At 42.3% G+C, this 15,140-nt stretch overlaps 1 protein-coding gene across 14 annotated transcripts in view; it reads left to right on the top strand.

Annotated features, from left to right (window-relative positions):
- The window catches only part of ncor1 (nuclear receptor corepressor 1), a 399,352-nt gene that overhangs the window by 169,236 nt on the left and 214,976 nt on the right, over positions 1 to 15,140 (top strand). Inside the window, exon 1 of one of the 14 annotated variants that reach the window (XM_078548373.1) lies at positions 4,057 to 4,207. The exons of the other annotated variants lie outside the window; for them this stretch is intronic. Coding sequence (XP_078404499.1) covers positions 4,196 to 4,207 — 12 coding nt within the window. The 5' untranslated portion in view covers positions 4,057 to 4,195. Of the gene's footprint in view, positions 1 to 4,056; positions 4,208 to 15,140 lie in introns of those variants that run through there. 14 annotated transcript variants of the gene reach the window in all.

Here is a 15,140-nt window from a genome sequence, read left to right as displayed (position 1 = left end):
TATGAAAGAGAAACTATCATTGACAAATCTATTAAGATAGTGGAATTCACCAAGGCTCCTTTGTCGGCACCTTTCAAACCCACAACCACTACCATCTAGAAGGACAAGGGCAGAGGATAAATGGGAACATCCCACCTGGGAGTTCCCCACCAAGCCACTCACCATCATGACTTGGAAATATATCACTGTTCCTTCACTGTCGCTGAGTCAAAATCCTGGGAATCCCCTCCCTAACAGCGCTGTGGGAGTACCTACAGCACATGGACTGCAGCGATTCAAGAAGGCAGTTCACCACCACCTTCTCAAGGGCAACTAGGGATGGGTAATAAATGCGGGCCCAACCAACAAAGCCCACATCCCGTGAATGAATTTTTAAAAAGTGTTTTTTGAGAATGTATCTGCCAGGATAGGTAAGGGGGAATCAGTATATGTAGTATATTTGGATTTTTAGAAGGCATTCAACAAAGTGCCAAAGAGGTTGCTGCACAATGTTATGGTTTATGGGATTGGGGATAATGTATTACTATGGATTGAGAATTGGTTAACAGACAGAAAATGGAAATTAGGAATAAATAAGTCATTTTCAGGATGGCAGAGGGTAACTATTGGGATATTGCAAAGATCAGCGCTTGGCCGTCAACTATTTACAACCTCAATGACTTGGATGAGGGGACTGAGTGCGACATATCCAACTTCACTGATGATAAAAAGCTAGATAGGAAAGTAATCTGTGAGAAGGATGTAAAGAGGCTGCAAAAGGATAAAAGCTGGTTAAATGAGTGGGTGAGCAGGTGGCTGATGGAGAATAATGTGGGGAAATGTGTAATTATCCACTTTGGTGGGAAGAATGGAAAAACAGAATATTTTTGAAAAGGTGAAAGGCTAGTAAATGTTCGTACTTCAGAGGCGTTTGGGTGTCCTTCTACACGAATCATAAAAGCTCACGTTAGGAAAGCAAATGATATGTTGGCTTTTACTGCAAGGATGTTTTACAATCACTGCATGGGGCTTTGATGAGACTATATATGTCTCACTCACTCCCTTCAACAGTTTTGGTCTCCATATCCAAGGTAGGATGCATTTGCCTTGGCAGGGTAGGGAGGTGCTTTGAACGTTCACCAGATTGATCCCTGAGATGCCAGGGTCGTTCTATGGGAAGAGATTAGGTAGAATAAGCTTTAATTCTATGGAGTTTAGATCTCACTATAAAGCCTTCGAGGGCTGTACATGGTAGATGGTGAGAGGCTGTTTCTCCTGAAGAGAGAGGGAATTCCCCCATAGGTATTATAATGTCAGGACCAAGGGTTGACCATTTAAGATTGAGATGAGTAATTCTTTTTCCAGAAGGCTGCGAATCTTTGAAATTCTGTAACCCAGAAAGCTGTGGATACTCAGCCGATAAGCATATGCAAGACTGAGATCGATAGATTTTTGGGCTTGAACGGAATCCAGAGTTATGGAGTGAAGTTGATGATTCTTCATTGAATCACTGAGCAAGGTTTATGGCCCTTATAACCTACTGCTGTTCCTATTTCTTATGTTGTTATGTAATATTTGGTACTTTAATTCCTTGTGTTGTACTTTATTATACAAAATATTGTTACCCTGTGGTGAGTGACAGTAACGTGAGACTGTTGCACACTGAAGAGGAAAAAAACCCTCTTGGATCAAGAATCCAAAGCGATCTGGTCCTGTTACTGTCCTTTTCGGATTGGTAAGCTTTCCATGCCGACTGTCAACTTGGCCCCAATTGTTACAGTGAGGGTGACAAATGCAGCCCAGCTGGAGATTGCATTAATGTTTGTAATGGGTGTGTTTGGGGAGTAATCTAGTCAATGAGAATGCAGTCGTCAATCCAGTGGCTGGTAGCTAGCAATGCCTTTTTTTTCTTATTATTCGTTCATGGGATATGGGCGTTACTGGTTAGGCCAGCATTTATTTCCCATCCCTAGGTGCACTTGTTCAGAGGGCATTTAGGAGTCAGCCACATTGCTGTGGGTCTGGAGTCACATGTAGACAGACCAGGTAAGGATAGCAAATTTCCCTCCCTAAAGGACATTACTCAACCAGATGGGTTTTTACAATAATCGACAATGGTTTCATCATCATCAGACATAATTCCAGATTTTATCGAATTCAAATTTCACCATCTGCCGTGGTGGGATTCAAACTCAGGTCCCCAGAACATTACCTTGGGTCTCTGGAATACTAGTCCAGTGACAATACCAATACTTCCCCCAATTTTGGTTTGGTGTTCCTTGGGTCCCTGCTATCCGATATGCTTGTAGCATTTTATTGTAAATCCATCCACCCGAAAGGATCAAGATTCTGATTTGAAAGCAGGGTGGTTAAACCCCTATAGAACCTGACATAGGAATATTTGCTAGAGATAATCCCCTGTGTCACTTTAGATGCAGTCAGATAGTCTGAAGATGTACTTTTGTCAAAACTTCTCATTTTCTTGATTGGTTTTGATGTCTGTAAACTGTGAATCAAAATATTGAGGTATTGACTACCTGAGGCCCATGGGTATTTCTACCTGAAATCCAATTGAAGCTTAAATGGTCCAATGAAAAGAGGTCTCCCCATACCAGCCAATCAGCCCCTTGACTATTACTTGTAAGAAATCTTAATTATGACTCATTCAACTGGGTGATCAATCATTTTTTTGATGCTCTGAGTTCTGAAGTAGTTGGATTTTACAAAAGGAAATCAAGCTATTTAACCTAATCAACCTGTGTCAGCATTTACTGTACCCGCCTTGTGTGCAAATAGTTCTAATCACATTTACTCCCCTGTTCCCACTATTATTGTTCACCCTTTGCTTTATCCATCTGTCTAATCTAACCTTGAACATTGACGTAGTTTCTAGCTTGATCACTAAAGCTGGAGGTGAATTTCACAGCCTCACACTCTTTGTGGAGTTTTTTTATCAATAGGCTGAGAGCTGCTGACCTGATTTGTGTTGGAAGATGATGAAGGGGCATGTGTATGAAAATATTTAGCCGTACAGATTAGGCAGTGAAAAAGAAAAAGCTCCCATAAAGCCTGACTGATCTGGGCTGAGGAAGATGCCTGGATCCTATCTTCAGCCAGGGCACTGCATAGTTAAGGATGGGAGCTCCTGCTTCGGTTCACTTTCCAGTGATTCCTACTGAGAGGTGTGTGTGGGGAGGTTGTGAGGATTGGAATCTGGCCAAACTATGATGCATTTTGCGGGCCAATACCTGGTGTCACGAACACGTAGAATGACCAAGTGGTGCAATTGAACACCTATGGAACTTTCAGGTCGAACTCCTGCTGTCAACAGGGAGGGAAAATAAAAAGGAAGGTGGGAGGATCTACTGAAGTGATGGTTGATTAATTGTGTCAGGAAAGACTCCCTTCTCTAGATCCACGACATGGGGTTCTAAATTGTTTCCAAGTATCAGAGAGGATCTGATTTAATGCAATTACAATAGTTTTCAGATAGTCTTTGTGTAGGTTATTTTAATTTTTGAGGTGTACCATTTCAGGAATTAAACCAGCCCTGCTGGTGTTATTAAAATAACTGGCAGCAACTTGCTGACATCATTAGGCCAGTTCCTAAATGGTTAACACTGCATTGCTTGAGGGTTTCAGCTGCAAACTGCTGTGAAATTGTATTCAGATGAGCTTAAAAAGGTTCTGTTTGGCCCATTTGGCAGCTACTTCTGAGAGAGAATCCAGGGCTGTATTACAACAGAGTCAGAATCCGATTGATGTCAGTGCAGATAATGTGAATGGACAGGGCGCTGAAGTGGGGGTGGAGCTGTCTGGCAGTTTTTCTGTAAGGATCAAGGTTTGGATTGTTCTCGGCCTGTGCTTAGTTCCCCCTCAGTTTTGTAACTGCAGTGGTATAGCCCAATGATCCACTCAATCTACTTGATGTGCTGCTGTAAGGACCAATGATGCAGGACTCTGTGGGATTACCTTGTCTGACCCTGCAGATTAGTGTGTGCTTGTGAGATAGAGACGTTCCTCAGGCTAGCTTGTGCAGCAGGATGACACAGTTTCCTGGAATATGTGCAGTGACAGGTCAAACAGCTGGTCTAAGGAGCTCAGTGACGCTGCTGCCTTTCTGCAGGCTGAAACTGTCTGTATTTTGGAGAGGGTAGGCACCAGCCTGACACCCATTTGTGAGTTGGGTGGACAGTACAGAGCTTTCTAGTAGCAAATGAAGATTCAGGTACGTTGCTGGCTGGGGTTTCCTCAGGCTGCTGGCAGCCCACGTTCCCCCTTCGCTGAAGGGTTGTTTGCTTCAAGTGAATTACTGCATTAGTTCAAGCTTAAGCTGTTTTAACTAGAATGGATATTGTCTTAGCAAGAAAATATGAATCGATTTGGAGAGGGGAAGTGAGCAGAGTAAAAGAGCTTCTCAAAACACAGGAAATCAAGCTGTACACTTTTGAGTTTATGGTGGACTTTAATATCCCAGAGTGCTGTGTTCGACCCTCTTGATGCCTTGAACTGAAGCCTGTTGCCTTCATGTGCCAGCTCTGGTATTTGATGTTGGCTGTTGGGCTTCAGCAATTGGTCAACAACTGACAGCAAAATGGAAACATATCATGGGAAAGGGGAAAGTTTGCACAGTTGCAAGTTTGATGCAGTTGGAGAGAAGCAGTCTGGTCAGGCTACTGCAGTTAGGAAGCAGTCATTTGTCACAAAAAACATCAAACTTTGTGCTTATCCATGCATTCCTGCTAACCTTTTCAGAACAGTATGTCTTCTACCACTTTCAAATGCTGCTTTTATTCACCTTTTAAAACTACAGAAAGAAACTAATCGCTGTTTCATATCCAGCACATTCGGATTAGGTAGAATTTTTTAACATGTTGGAATATTTGAACTTTTCTAATCCTCAGAGTTGTTAGTCATGGCAGAGGGTATTAATTATTTATTCTGGACATTGGGTTATGATCCAATCTCACATTTTCTTCATATTCAGGACTAAGGCTGAGTTTAGTTCTGAAAGGAACATTCCAGATAATGCTGCAGAGAGATTTGAGGCTGCTTTAGGTGTAAAATATAATTAGAACCTGTTGTAGGGCATGTAGACGAGTCTGTCTTTGACCCTTAGCAATGGTAAACTCATTCAAATTGCCAGGGTACTTACAGTTCCTTCCCTCCTTTATCAGATGGCCCAGCCCTTCACAACCCCTTGTAACAATCTGTAAAATGTTATATGTAATACACTGAAAATTGTACGTTTGTTAAGTTTTAATAAGATAAAAATGGATGTTCTGAGGAAAGCACCCTGCTTAGAGTTGAGCTGTTTAAAATATTTGGTGATTGCTGCAGAGTTGTAATGGAACATCAATTTCCCTCTACTGAAAACAAAGTTAAACAGAAGGCAATGAGTACTGGGAGTATGGTATCATGAATAGTCGGTACTCATGGAATAAGCCTATGTTTTGCAAATTGCTCCATGTCTTACACCAGGAGGGAATAATTCTGCGAATTGATCATTATCTTACATACACATTTCTCATCAGCTGCTGTCCAGTGACAGCTGCAGGCTGCACGTCCTTCACAAAGGACCACCCTTTTCAATTTCTCCAATTGGTATAATACTTCTTAGCACCACATGAGGCGCCTATTCTTCTGACTGGTCATTGGCACACTGCACTGAATTTAAAAGACCTGTGCACAGGCGAGGTAGAGCCAGGGGCTTGGATCTCACCAAAACCCACTCCTGATTGGCACTTGCCAAACCTACAGCAAATGTCCTATTGAAGTCAGCCTCAAAAAAATCTCCAGAGACTGCAAATGAAGGTTATGGTATTTTTAGTATTTTGAGAAATTTATTGTCATTGAAGTTTAACAGTGACCGGTAGAAAATGGAACATGTTACCACAAGATAGCATTGGAACCTCTGTTTGAGGGAAAGGGGTAGTTAAAACCTCAGACAACCCTTCCCCCATACTCTTAATTAAGATCTTGCATGTTTTCAGTGCATTTTGAGTTTGTGTATCGGTATTTTAAGGAACTAAAAAAAAACCCAACAATCCCACTCCAAGGCAAACATGAGTGTAGCTGTATTGCCCTTCATTTCCCAGGAGAGTGTTGTGTGCAGAGGGTTTAACACGTGGGCCACTTGAAGCTCAATCCCTATCTACATAGAACACATCTGCAGCTGCTTGCTAAATGTTTTGGGGGCTGTTTGTATAATTGCACACACCTCAGATATCCAACTTAATACCCATTGTTATGTGTGCTACCCGGTTGTAAACTCCAGTTGCATTTTGAAAGTTGCTGTTTGAAGTATTTAAGAATATAGGACTGAGCAGCAGGAGTAGGCCGTTCTGACCTTTGAGTCAGCTCTGCCATTTGATAAGATTATGGCTGATCTGGTTGTGATTTGAACTCCACCTTTCTGTCTACCCCCCCACAATAACCCTTGGCTCCATTGTCAATCACAAATATATTTAACTCAGCCTTGAATAAATTCAGTGACCCACCCTCCATTGCTTTCTGGGGAAGAGAATTCCACAGACTAATGACCCTTTGAGAGAAAAAAGTTCTCCTCATCTCAGCCTTAAAAGGAAACCTCTTATTCTTAAATTATGTCCCCTAGTTCTAATCTCCCCCATAAACGGAAACATCTTCCCGGTATCTACCCTATCAAGTCCACTCAGTATCATATGTTCCAATAAAATCACCTCTCATTCTTCTAAACTCCAATGGGTATGGGCCCAACCTGATCAACCTTTGCTCGTAAGATAACCTCCTGTTAGAAAAGTTATTGCTCATGGAATAAATGGGACAAAAGCAACATGGATACAAAATTGGCTGAGTAATAGAAAACAGAGAGTAATGGTCAATGGATATTTTTCAGGCTGGACGAAGGTTTGTAGTGGAGTTCCCCAGGGATGAGTATTGGGACCCTTGCTTTTCCTGACATATATGATCTAGAGCTTGGTGTGCAGGGGACAATTTCACAGTTTGCGGATGATACGAAGCTTGGAAGTGTTATAAATTGCGAGGAGGACAGTGTAGAATTTCAAAAGGACATAGACAAGTTGGTGGAGTGGGCAGATAGGTGGCAGGTGAAATTGATGTGGAGAAGTGTGAGGTGATGCATTTTGGTAGGAAGAACAGTGTCAGACAATATAAAATAAGGGGTGAAATTCTGAAGGGGGTGCAGGAGCAGAAAGACCTGAGTGTTTATGTGCATAGATCATTGAAGGTGGCAGGATAGCTGGAGAGAGCAGTTAATAAAGCATAATAGTATCCTGGACTTTATTAATAGAGCAAGGAGGTTATGCTGAATTTATATAAGACACTTGTTAGACCTCAGCTGGAGTATTGTGTACAGTTCTGGGTGCCACATTATAGGAAGGCTGTGAACACATTGGAGAGAGCACAGTAGGGGTTTACAAGAATGGTTCCAGGGATGAGAAACTTCAGTTGTGAAGATAAATTAGAGAGGTTGGGACTATTCTCCTTGGAGAGACAAAGGCAAAGAGGAGATCTGATAGAGATGTTCAAAATCATGAGGTGGCTGGACAGAGTAGATAGGGAGAAGCTGTTCCTGCTCGTAAAAGGATCAAGATCGAGAGGGCACAGATTTGAAGTGATTTGCAAAAGAAGCAAATGTGACGTGGTTCAGGTCTAGAATGCACTGCCTGGATGTGTGGTGGAGGCAGGTTCAATCAAGGCTTTCAAGAGGACATTGTTTCTATTCAAATAGATCTAATGTGCAGGGGTACAGGGAAAAGGCAGGGCAATTGCACTAGGTCATAATGCTCATTTGGAGAGCCAGTGCAGCCAATCAACACCGAGCACGGGGAAGCTTAAAAGAGGCAGAGTTTTACTAGTCTAGAGAGTATATTGTAGCCTTGGTACAGGCCTGCACCTAATCCAGCAGCTTTATAAATAAAGTTCGTTGTTCAACTAAAGAAGCCTCTCAGTAGTATATTTCTACACTTATCTTTTTCCTTTTGTAGACTACCTCCTCTTGAGAACTTACTTCCCTACCTATCTTGATGTCATCGGCAAATTTAGCTACCATACATTCAGTCTCTCCATCCAAAACATTGATGTAGATTGTAAATAGTTGAGACCCTAGCACTGATCCCCATGGCACTCCATTAGTTACAGCTTGCCAACCCGAAAAAGACTCATTTATCCCTGCTCTCTTCTTCCTGTTAGCTAACCAATCCTTCATCCATGCTAATATGTTACTCCGTACAGCATGTGCTCTTATCTTCTGTAGTAACCTTTGATGTGGCACCTTAACAAATGCCTTTTGAAATCCAAGCACACCACGCCTACAGTTTCGCCTTTATCCACCTTGCTTGTTACTTACTCAAAAAACTCTTGGTTAAACATGATTTCCCTTTCACAAATCATGTTGACTCTGGCTGATCCATTATGATTTTCTAAGTATCCTGCTATAACTTTCTTAAATATAGATTCTAGCAATTGACCTATGACAGATGTTAGGCTAACTGGCCTGTAGCTTCCTACTTTCTGTCTCCTTTCCTCCTTGAATAAAGGTGTTACATTAGCTATTTTCCAACATGCTCGGACCCTTTCAGAATCTAAGGAATTATGGAAGATTCTAACCATTGCCTCTGCTGTCTCTTCAGCCACTTATTTTAAGACCATAGGATACAGGCCATCAGGTCCTAGGGACTTGTCAGTTTTTAGGTGTAATAGTTTTCCCAGCACCTTTTCCCTAGTGATGGTGATTGTTTTCAGTTCCTCCCTCCCATTTACCTTTTGATTTTCAAGTATCTTTGGGAAATTTTCTAAGTCCTCTGCTATGAAGACAGACGCAAAATACATGTTCAATGCCTCCATCATTATTTTGTTTTCCATTATCAATTCCTCAAACTCTTTCTCTAGAGGACACTAACTAAAGCACTAGTTTTAGTTACTCTTTTCCTTTTTAGATACTTGTAGAAACTCTTACTATCTGTTTTCATATTACTAGCTAACTTTTCTCTCGTACTCAACTTTCTCCCTGTTTTTTAAGTCATTCTTTGCTGGTTCTTAAAATCTGACCAATCTTCTGACCTATTATTAATCTTTGCAGATTTGTTCAGTATTTCTTTCAGTTTGATACTATCCTTAACTTCCTTGTTCGGTAATGGATAATGCATCCTTCTCAAAGAGTCCTTTTTTCTCACTGGGATAAATCTTTGCTGAGAGTTATTAAATACCTGCTTAAAGTCTGCCACTGCATCTCTACTGTCCTACCTTTCAAGTTAGCTTCCCAATTCAATTTAGCCACTGTGCGTTCATATATTTTTAATTACCTTTATTTAGGTTTAAGACACTAGTCTTGGACCCACACTTCTCCCTTTCAAGCTGAATGTGAAATTCTATCATGTTATGATTGCTGTCACCTCAAGGCTCCTTTACCATGAGGTTATTGATTAAGCCTGTCTCATTGCGCATTACCAGGTCTAGAATAGCCTGCTCCCTGGTTGGCTGTAGAACATACTGCTCTAAGAAATTGTCCTGAATGTAGTCTATGAACGTACCTTCCAGGCTATCTTCCGCCAACCTGATTTGCCTGATCCACATGTAGATTAAAGTCACCCATGATTATTGGGGTACCTTTCTTACACACTCTATTTATTTTTCCTGTATACTCTGTCCTACATAAGACCATAAGACATAAGAGCAGAAATTAGGCCATTCGGCCCATTGAGTCTGCTCCGCCATTCAATCATGGCTGATCAGTTTCTCAACCCCATTCTCCCGCCTTCTCCCCGTGACCTTTGATCCCCATACCAATCAAGAACCTATCTATCTCGGTCTTAAATACACTCAATGACCTGGCCTCCACAGGCTTCTGTGGCAATGAATTCCATAGATTCACCACTCTCTGGCTAAAGAAGTTACTCCTCATCTCTGTTCTAAAAGGTCTTCCCTTTACTCTGAGGCTGTGCCCTCGGATCCCTGTCTCTCCTACTAATGGAAACATCTTCCCCACGTCCACTCTATCCAGGCCTTTCAGTATTCTGTAAGTTTCAATCAGATCCCCCCTCATCCTTCTAAACTCCATTGAGTACAGACCCAGAGTCCTCAAACGTTCCTCATATGTTAAGCCTTTCATTCCTGGGATCATTCTCGTGAACCTCCTCTGGACCCTCTCCAGGGCCAGAACATCCTTCCTGAGATACGGGGCCCAAAATTGCTCAATTGCTCAAATATTCTAAATGTGGTCTGACCGGAGCCTTATAAAGCCTCAGCAGCACATCCCTGCTTTTATATTCTAGTCCTGTCAAAATAAATGCCAACATTGCATTTGCCTTCCTAACTACCGACTCAACCTGCAAGTTAACCTTAAGAGAATCCTGGACTAGGACTCCCAAGTCCCTTTGCACTCCAGATTTCTGAATTCTCTCCCCATTTAGAAAATAGTCTATGCCTCTATTCTTCCTACCAAAGTGCATGACCTCACACTTCCCCACATTGTATTCCATCTGCCACTTCTTTGCCCATTCTCCTAACCTGTCCAAATCCTTCTGCAGCCTCCCCGCCTCCTCAATACTACCTGTCCCTCCATCTATCTTTGTATCATCTGCAAACTTAGCCAGGATGCCCTCAGTTCCTTCATCTAGATCATTAATGTATAAAGTGAAAAGTTGTGGACCCCTGCGAACTCCACTAGTCACTGGCCGCCATCCTGAGAAGGACCCCCTTATCCCCACTCTCTGCCTCCTGTCAGACAGCCAATCTTCTATCCATGCTTGTACCTTGCCTCTAACACCATGGGCTCTTATCTTACTGAGCAGCCTCCTGTGCGGCACCTTGTCAAAGAGCTTCTGGAAGTCCAAGTAGATAACATCCATTGGCTCTCCTTTGTCTAACCTACTCGTTACCTCTTCAAAGAATTCTAACAGATTTGTCAGGCATGACCTCCCCTTGATGAAACCATGCTGACTTTGCCCTATTTTACCATGCACTTCCAAGTATTCTGAAATCTCAGCCTTAATAATGGACTCTAAACTCTTACCAGCGACCGAGGTCAGGCAAATCGGCCTGTAATTTCCCTTCTTTTGCCTCACTCCCTTCTTAAACAGGGGGGTTACATTAGTGATTTTCCAGTCCTCTGGGACCCTCCCTGACTCCAGTGATTCCTGAAAGATCACCACAACGCCTCCACTATCTCTTCAGCTATCTCCTTCAGAACTCTGGGGTGTAATCCATCTGGTCCAGGTGATTTATCCACCTTCAGACCTTTCAGTTTTCCTAGTACCTTTTTCTTGGTAATGGCCACCATACTCACCTCTGCCCCCCGACTCTCTTGAATTTTGGGGATGTTACTCCTGTGTTCCACCGTGAAGACTGACGCAAAGTACCTATTCAGTTTCTCCGCCATTTCTTTGTTCCCCACTACTACTTCTCCAGCGTCATTTTCCAGCGGCCCAATGTCCACTTTTGCCTCTCTCTTACCCTTTATATATCTAAAAAAACTCTTGCAATCTTCTTTTATATTACTGGCTAGTTTACCCTCATATTTAATCTTCTCCCTTCTTATTTCTTTTTTAGTTGTCCTCTGTTGGTCTTTGTAAGCTTCCCAATCCCCTGGTTTCCCACTGCTCTTCGCCGCATTGTATGCTTTCTCTTTAGCTTTTATGCTGTCCTTGACTTCCCTTGTCAGCCATGGTTGCCTCGTCCTCCCTTTAGTATGCTTCTTCTTCCTAGCGATGAATTTTTGCTGTGTCTCCCAAATTACTCCCAGAAACTCCTGCCATTGCTGTTCCACTGTCTTTCCTGCTAGGCTCATCTCCCAGTCAATTCTGCCTTTATTCAACTGTAATACCGTTACATCTGATTCCAGCTTTTTCCTCTCAAATTGCAGGGTAAATTCTATCATATGATGGTCACTTCCTCCTAAGGGTTCCTTCACCTTAAGCTCCCGTATCAAATCTGCCTCATTACACATCACTAAATCTAGAATAGCCTGTTCCATAGTGGGCTCCACCACCAGCTGCTCCAAAAAGCCATCTCGTAGACATTCCACAAATTCTGTTAGGGGTCCTAACAACTACTCCCACAAGTGACCTCCAACTTTTCCCTTTTCTTATTTTTACCCAAACTGACTCTACATCTTGCTGTTTCTAGCTAAGGTCGTCTCTCACTACTGTACAAATGTCATCTTTAATTAACAGAGCTACCCCACCACCTTTTCCTAACTTCCTGTCTTTTCAAAATGCCAAATGCTCTTCAATGTTCAGGTCCCAACCTTGGTCATCTTGCAGCCATGTCTCTGTGATCTGTCAGGTCACATATATTTATTTCTATTGATGCTAACAATTCATCCATTTTATTATAAATGCTGTGCACATTCAGATACAGAGCCTTTAATTCTTCCTTTTTACCGTTTTTGCAACGTCTCACCTTATCTGCTGGTGCAATCATAAGTGTGTATGCTCTGTCCCTTCTGGTCACACTTTGGTTATCATTACCAAAATCACTTCCCTACTGTATTATCTTTTTTCTTTCCCTTTGATTTACCATGTCTCCTCTCATATGATCCCTTCACCCCACTTTAGTTTTAAAGTCCCCTCTACCACACTATTTAGATGACTTACCAGAACACTGGTCGCAGCATAGTTCAGGTGAAGACCATCTCAATGGCACAGCTACTACTTTCCCCAGTATGGGTGCCAGTGCCCCATGAATCGAAACTCATTTCCCCCACACCAATCTTTGAATCACTCACTCAACTCTAATTTTGTTTATCCTATGCCAATTTGCTCATGGCTCGGGTACTAATCCAGAGATAATTACCTCTGAGGCTCTGCTTTCTAATTTAGCTCCTAGCTGCTCGTACTGCCAAGCAGAACCTCTTTCCCAGTCCTATGTATGTCGTTGGTACCCATGTGGAGCATGACAACCGGCCCTTCCCCGTCCCACTGCAGGCTCCTCCTCAGCCCAAGCAGATGTGCCAAACCCTGGCACTGGGCAGACAACACAGCCCTCTGGACTCTCACTTTTGGCTGCAGAGAACTGTGTCTATCCCCCTGACTATACTATCTCCTACGACTGAAGAAAGGGACTTTTTTTTGTCAAAGCATTTTGTCTTACTTGCATCAGGACAATTTGCAAGAAAATACCAATATCACAGTATTATGACCACAGCAGATGTTAATTGCTGAACAAATCAAATCACAGAGGGAAACTTGACTTACTTACCTTGATTTTTGTATTTTGAAAATGAGAAGAAAATGCACTGTTCTCAACAGCAAGAAGCTCAGTGACACAGTTGGGATTTTAAAAATTAAAAGTAAAAGCTTTATTAAGAAGAAAAGAATACTTAATTACACTATACTGCATTTACTCAGTTGAAATTAATCTTACAAAACATTCCCCCCAAAAACTAAAATAAAAGTAAAATACTGCGGATGCTGGAAATCTGAGATAAAGAAAAAGAATGCTACATACCTAGCATCACACTGGCACTGAAACTCATCCCACATTACTCACTTGTGTGATGGGCAGAACGTCTTCTTGGCTTGATGGCAGCATCCTGTTAGTGGCAAATACGACTTGTGTTGCTACTGCAGCGTGAAACAGCTAGCTTCGCCTGTTGCTCAAATTTTTGAGATATCTTCCAGGATAATCTGAAGTAGACTGACACTTTTTGGGGCCGAAAGTGATGGCCTTGGGCCTGGTTGTGAGTTTGTATTGTATACAGTGTGAAGTGAAGTGATCTGATCAGGATAGCCATTATTCCACAGGATGTCTTTGAATACACCCTATTTCAGCTTGTGTGCTCAGCACATGGTTCAGGCCCTATTTACGAGGTTGCCGATAAGGCCAATCTTATAGTGTGTGTAACTGTTAGAGTCCCAACGCGTGTATTGACCAGTAAAGGTAGGCTTGTGTGAGACCATGGTAGAGAATCCCCTGGCAGTTTTCTCAACTAGTACGTTAAGGGAGGGGGTTCATTTGACTGCTCCGTTTCAAAGGTGAATTTGAGTGCAGGATGGAGCCCATTAAGACAAGCAAGGAAATTATACATGGAGCTGTGGATTTAAATATATCAAATGTATCATCCACATATCAGAAATATGTATTGGGTAGGAGGTTGGGTGTCATTCCATCAAAGGCATATTTCTCATAGAACCAACAAAGAGATTTGAGAGTGCCGGGGCTAGAAGGGACCCCATGGCAACACCATCTATTTGGACATCCATGGTGTCATTAAAGCTGAACTCAACTGTGCAGGTTGCTGCATTCATAAGCTCAGTGAATACTGATTCACATAATGTTGCTGGGCCTGGACTGCTATGATATACTGCTGCAGCACAAGTATCCATGGCTTCCTTAAGTGGAATATTGGTGAGTAGACTAGCAATATCAAGTGAGCACAGGGACACAGCATTGCTGTCGATATGCAAGTCCTAAATAGTCTTCTCAAATGTGAAGGAATCCTTCACCATGTATGTGGAAAACTTGGTCAAAACTGGTTGTAACAATTCACCCAACCATTGGAAGCTATGTATACTAAAATACAGGCTCCTGTTTTTCACAGACAGATAACATGTATACACTTGGCGCCTGTTTCAACGAAACAAAATAAATGACCACCATTTGCTGACTCATTGCCCAGGGCAATGTCTTGACCAATCAAAGCCAAGCTGCCTGGTTTAAATTCCAAACAATGCTTGACAGTTAACTGTCAGTTACCATCAACAGGTGCATTCTCCATGGCAACGCCTCTACCAATCAGAGTCCACTTGCCAGTCAATCAGACTCTCTTTTCACATAGTATAAATGTGCTGTTTCTCGTGACATTAGTATTTTCCTGCAAATTACCCTGATGAATGCAAGAGCAAAAGCTTCGACAGAAAAATCTCTTTTTTTCAGCAATACTCAAGTTCCGTACTATCAAACGACTATTTTATCTCCTACTACCACTACATTCCTATTTATCCTCCCCCCACTTGAATGACTTCCTGTACCACAATGCCATAGTCAGTTTGCTCATCCACCTCGCAGCTCGCACTCTCATCCATACAAGCTACAAGAACTTTGACCCTGTTGACCAATTGCAAGGGCTGAGGCTCCTCCACCTCTACCTTCTCAATCCCCATACCTGCCTCAGTCGCAGTTGCACCTTCCTGTTCCTGACCACTAACCAAATTAGATGA

Source organism: Cetorhinus maximus, chromosome 9 (genome assembly GCF_964194155.1).
Source record: "Cetorhinus maximus chromosome 9, sCetMax3.hap1.1, whole genome shotgun sequence".
In the NCBI taxonomy this organism is placed as follows: domain Eukaryota; kingdom Metazoa; phylum Chordata; class Chondrichthyes; order Lamniformes; family Cetorhinidae; genus Cetorhinus; species Cetorhinus maximus.
Note: the sequence above shows the minus strand (reverse complement) of the source record. Positions and strands in the feature narration are given on the sequence as shown.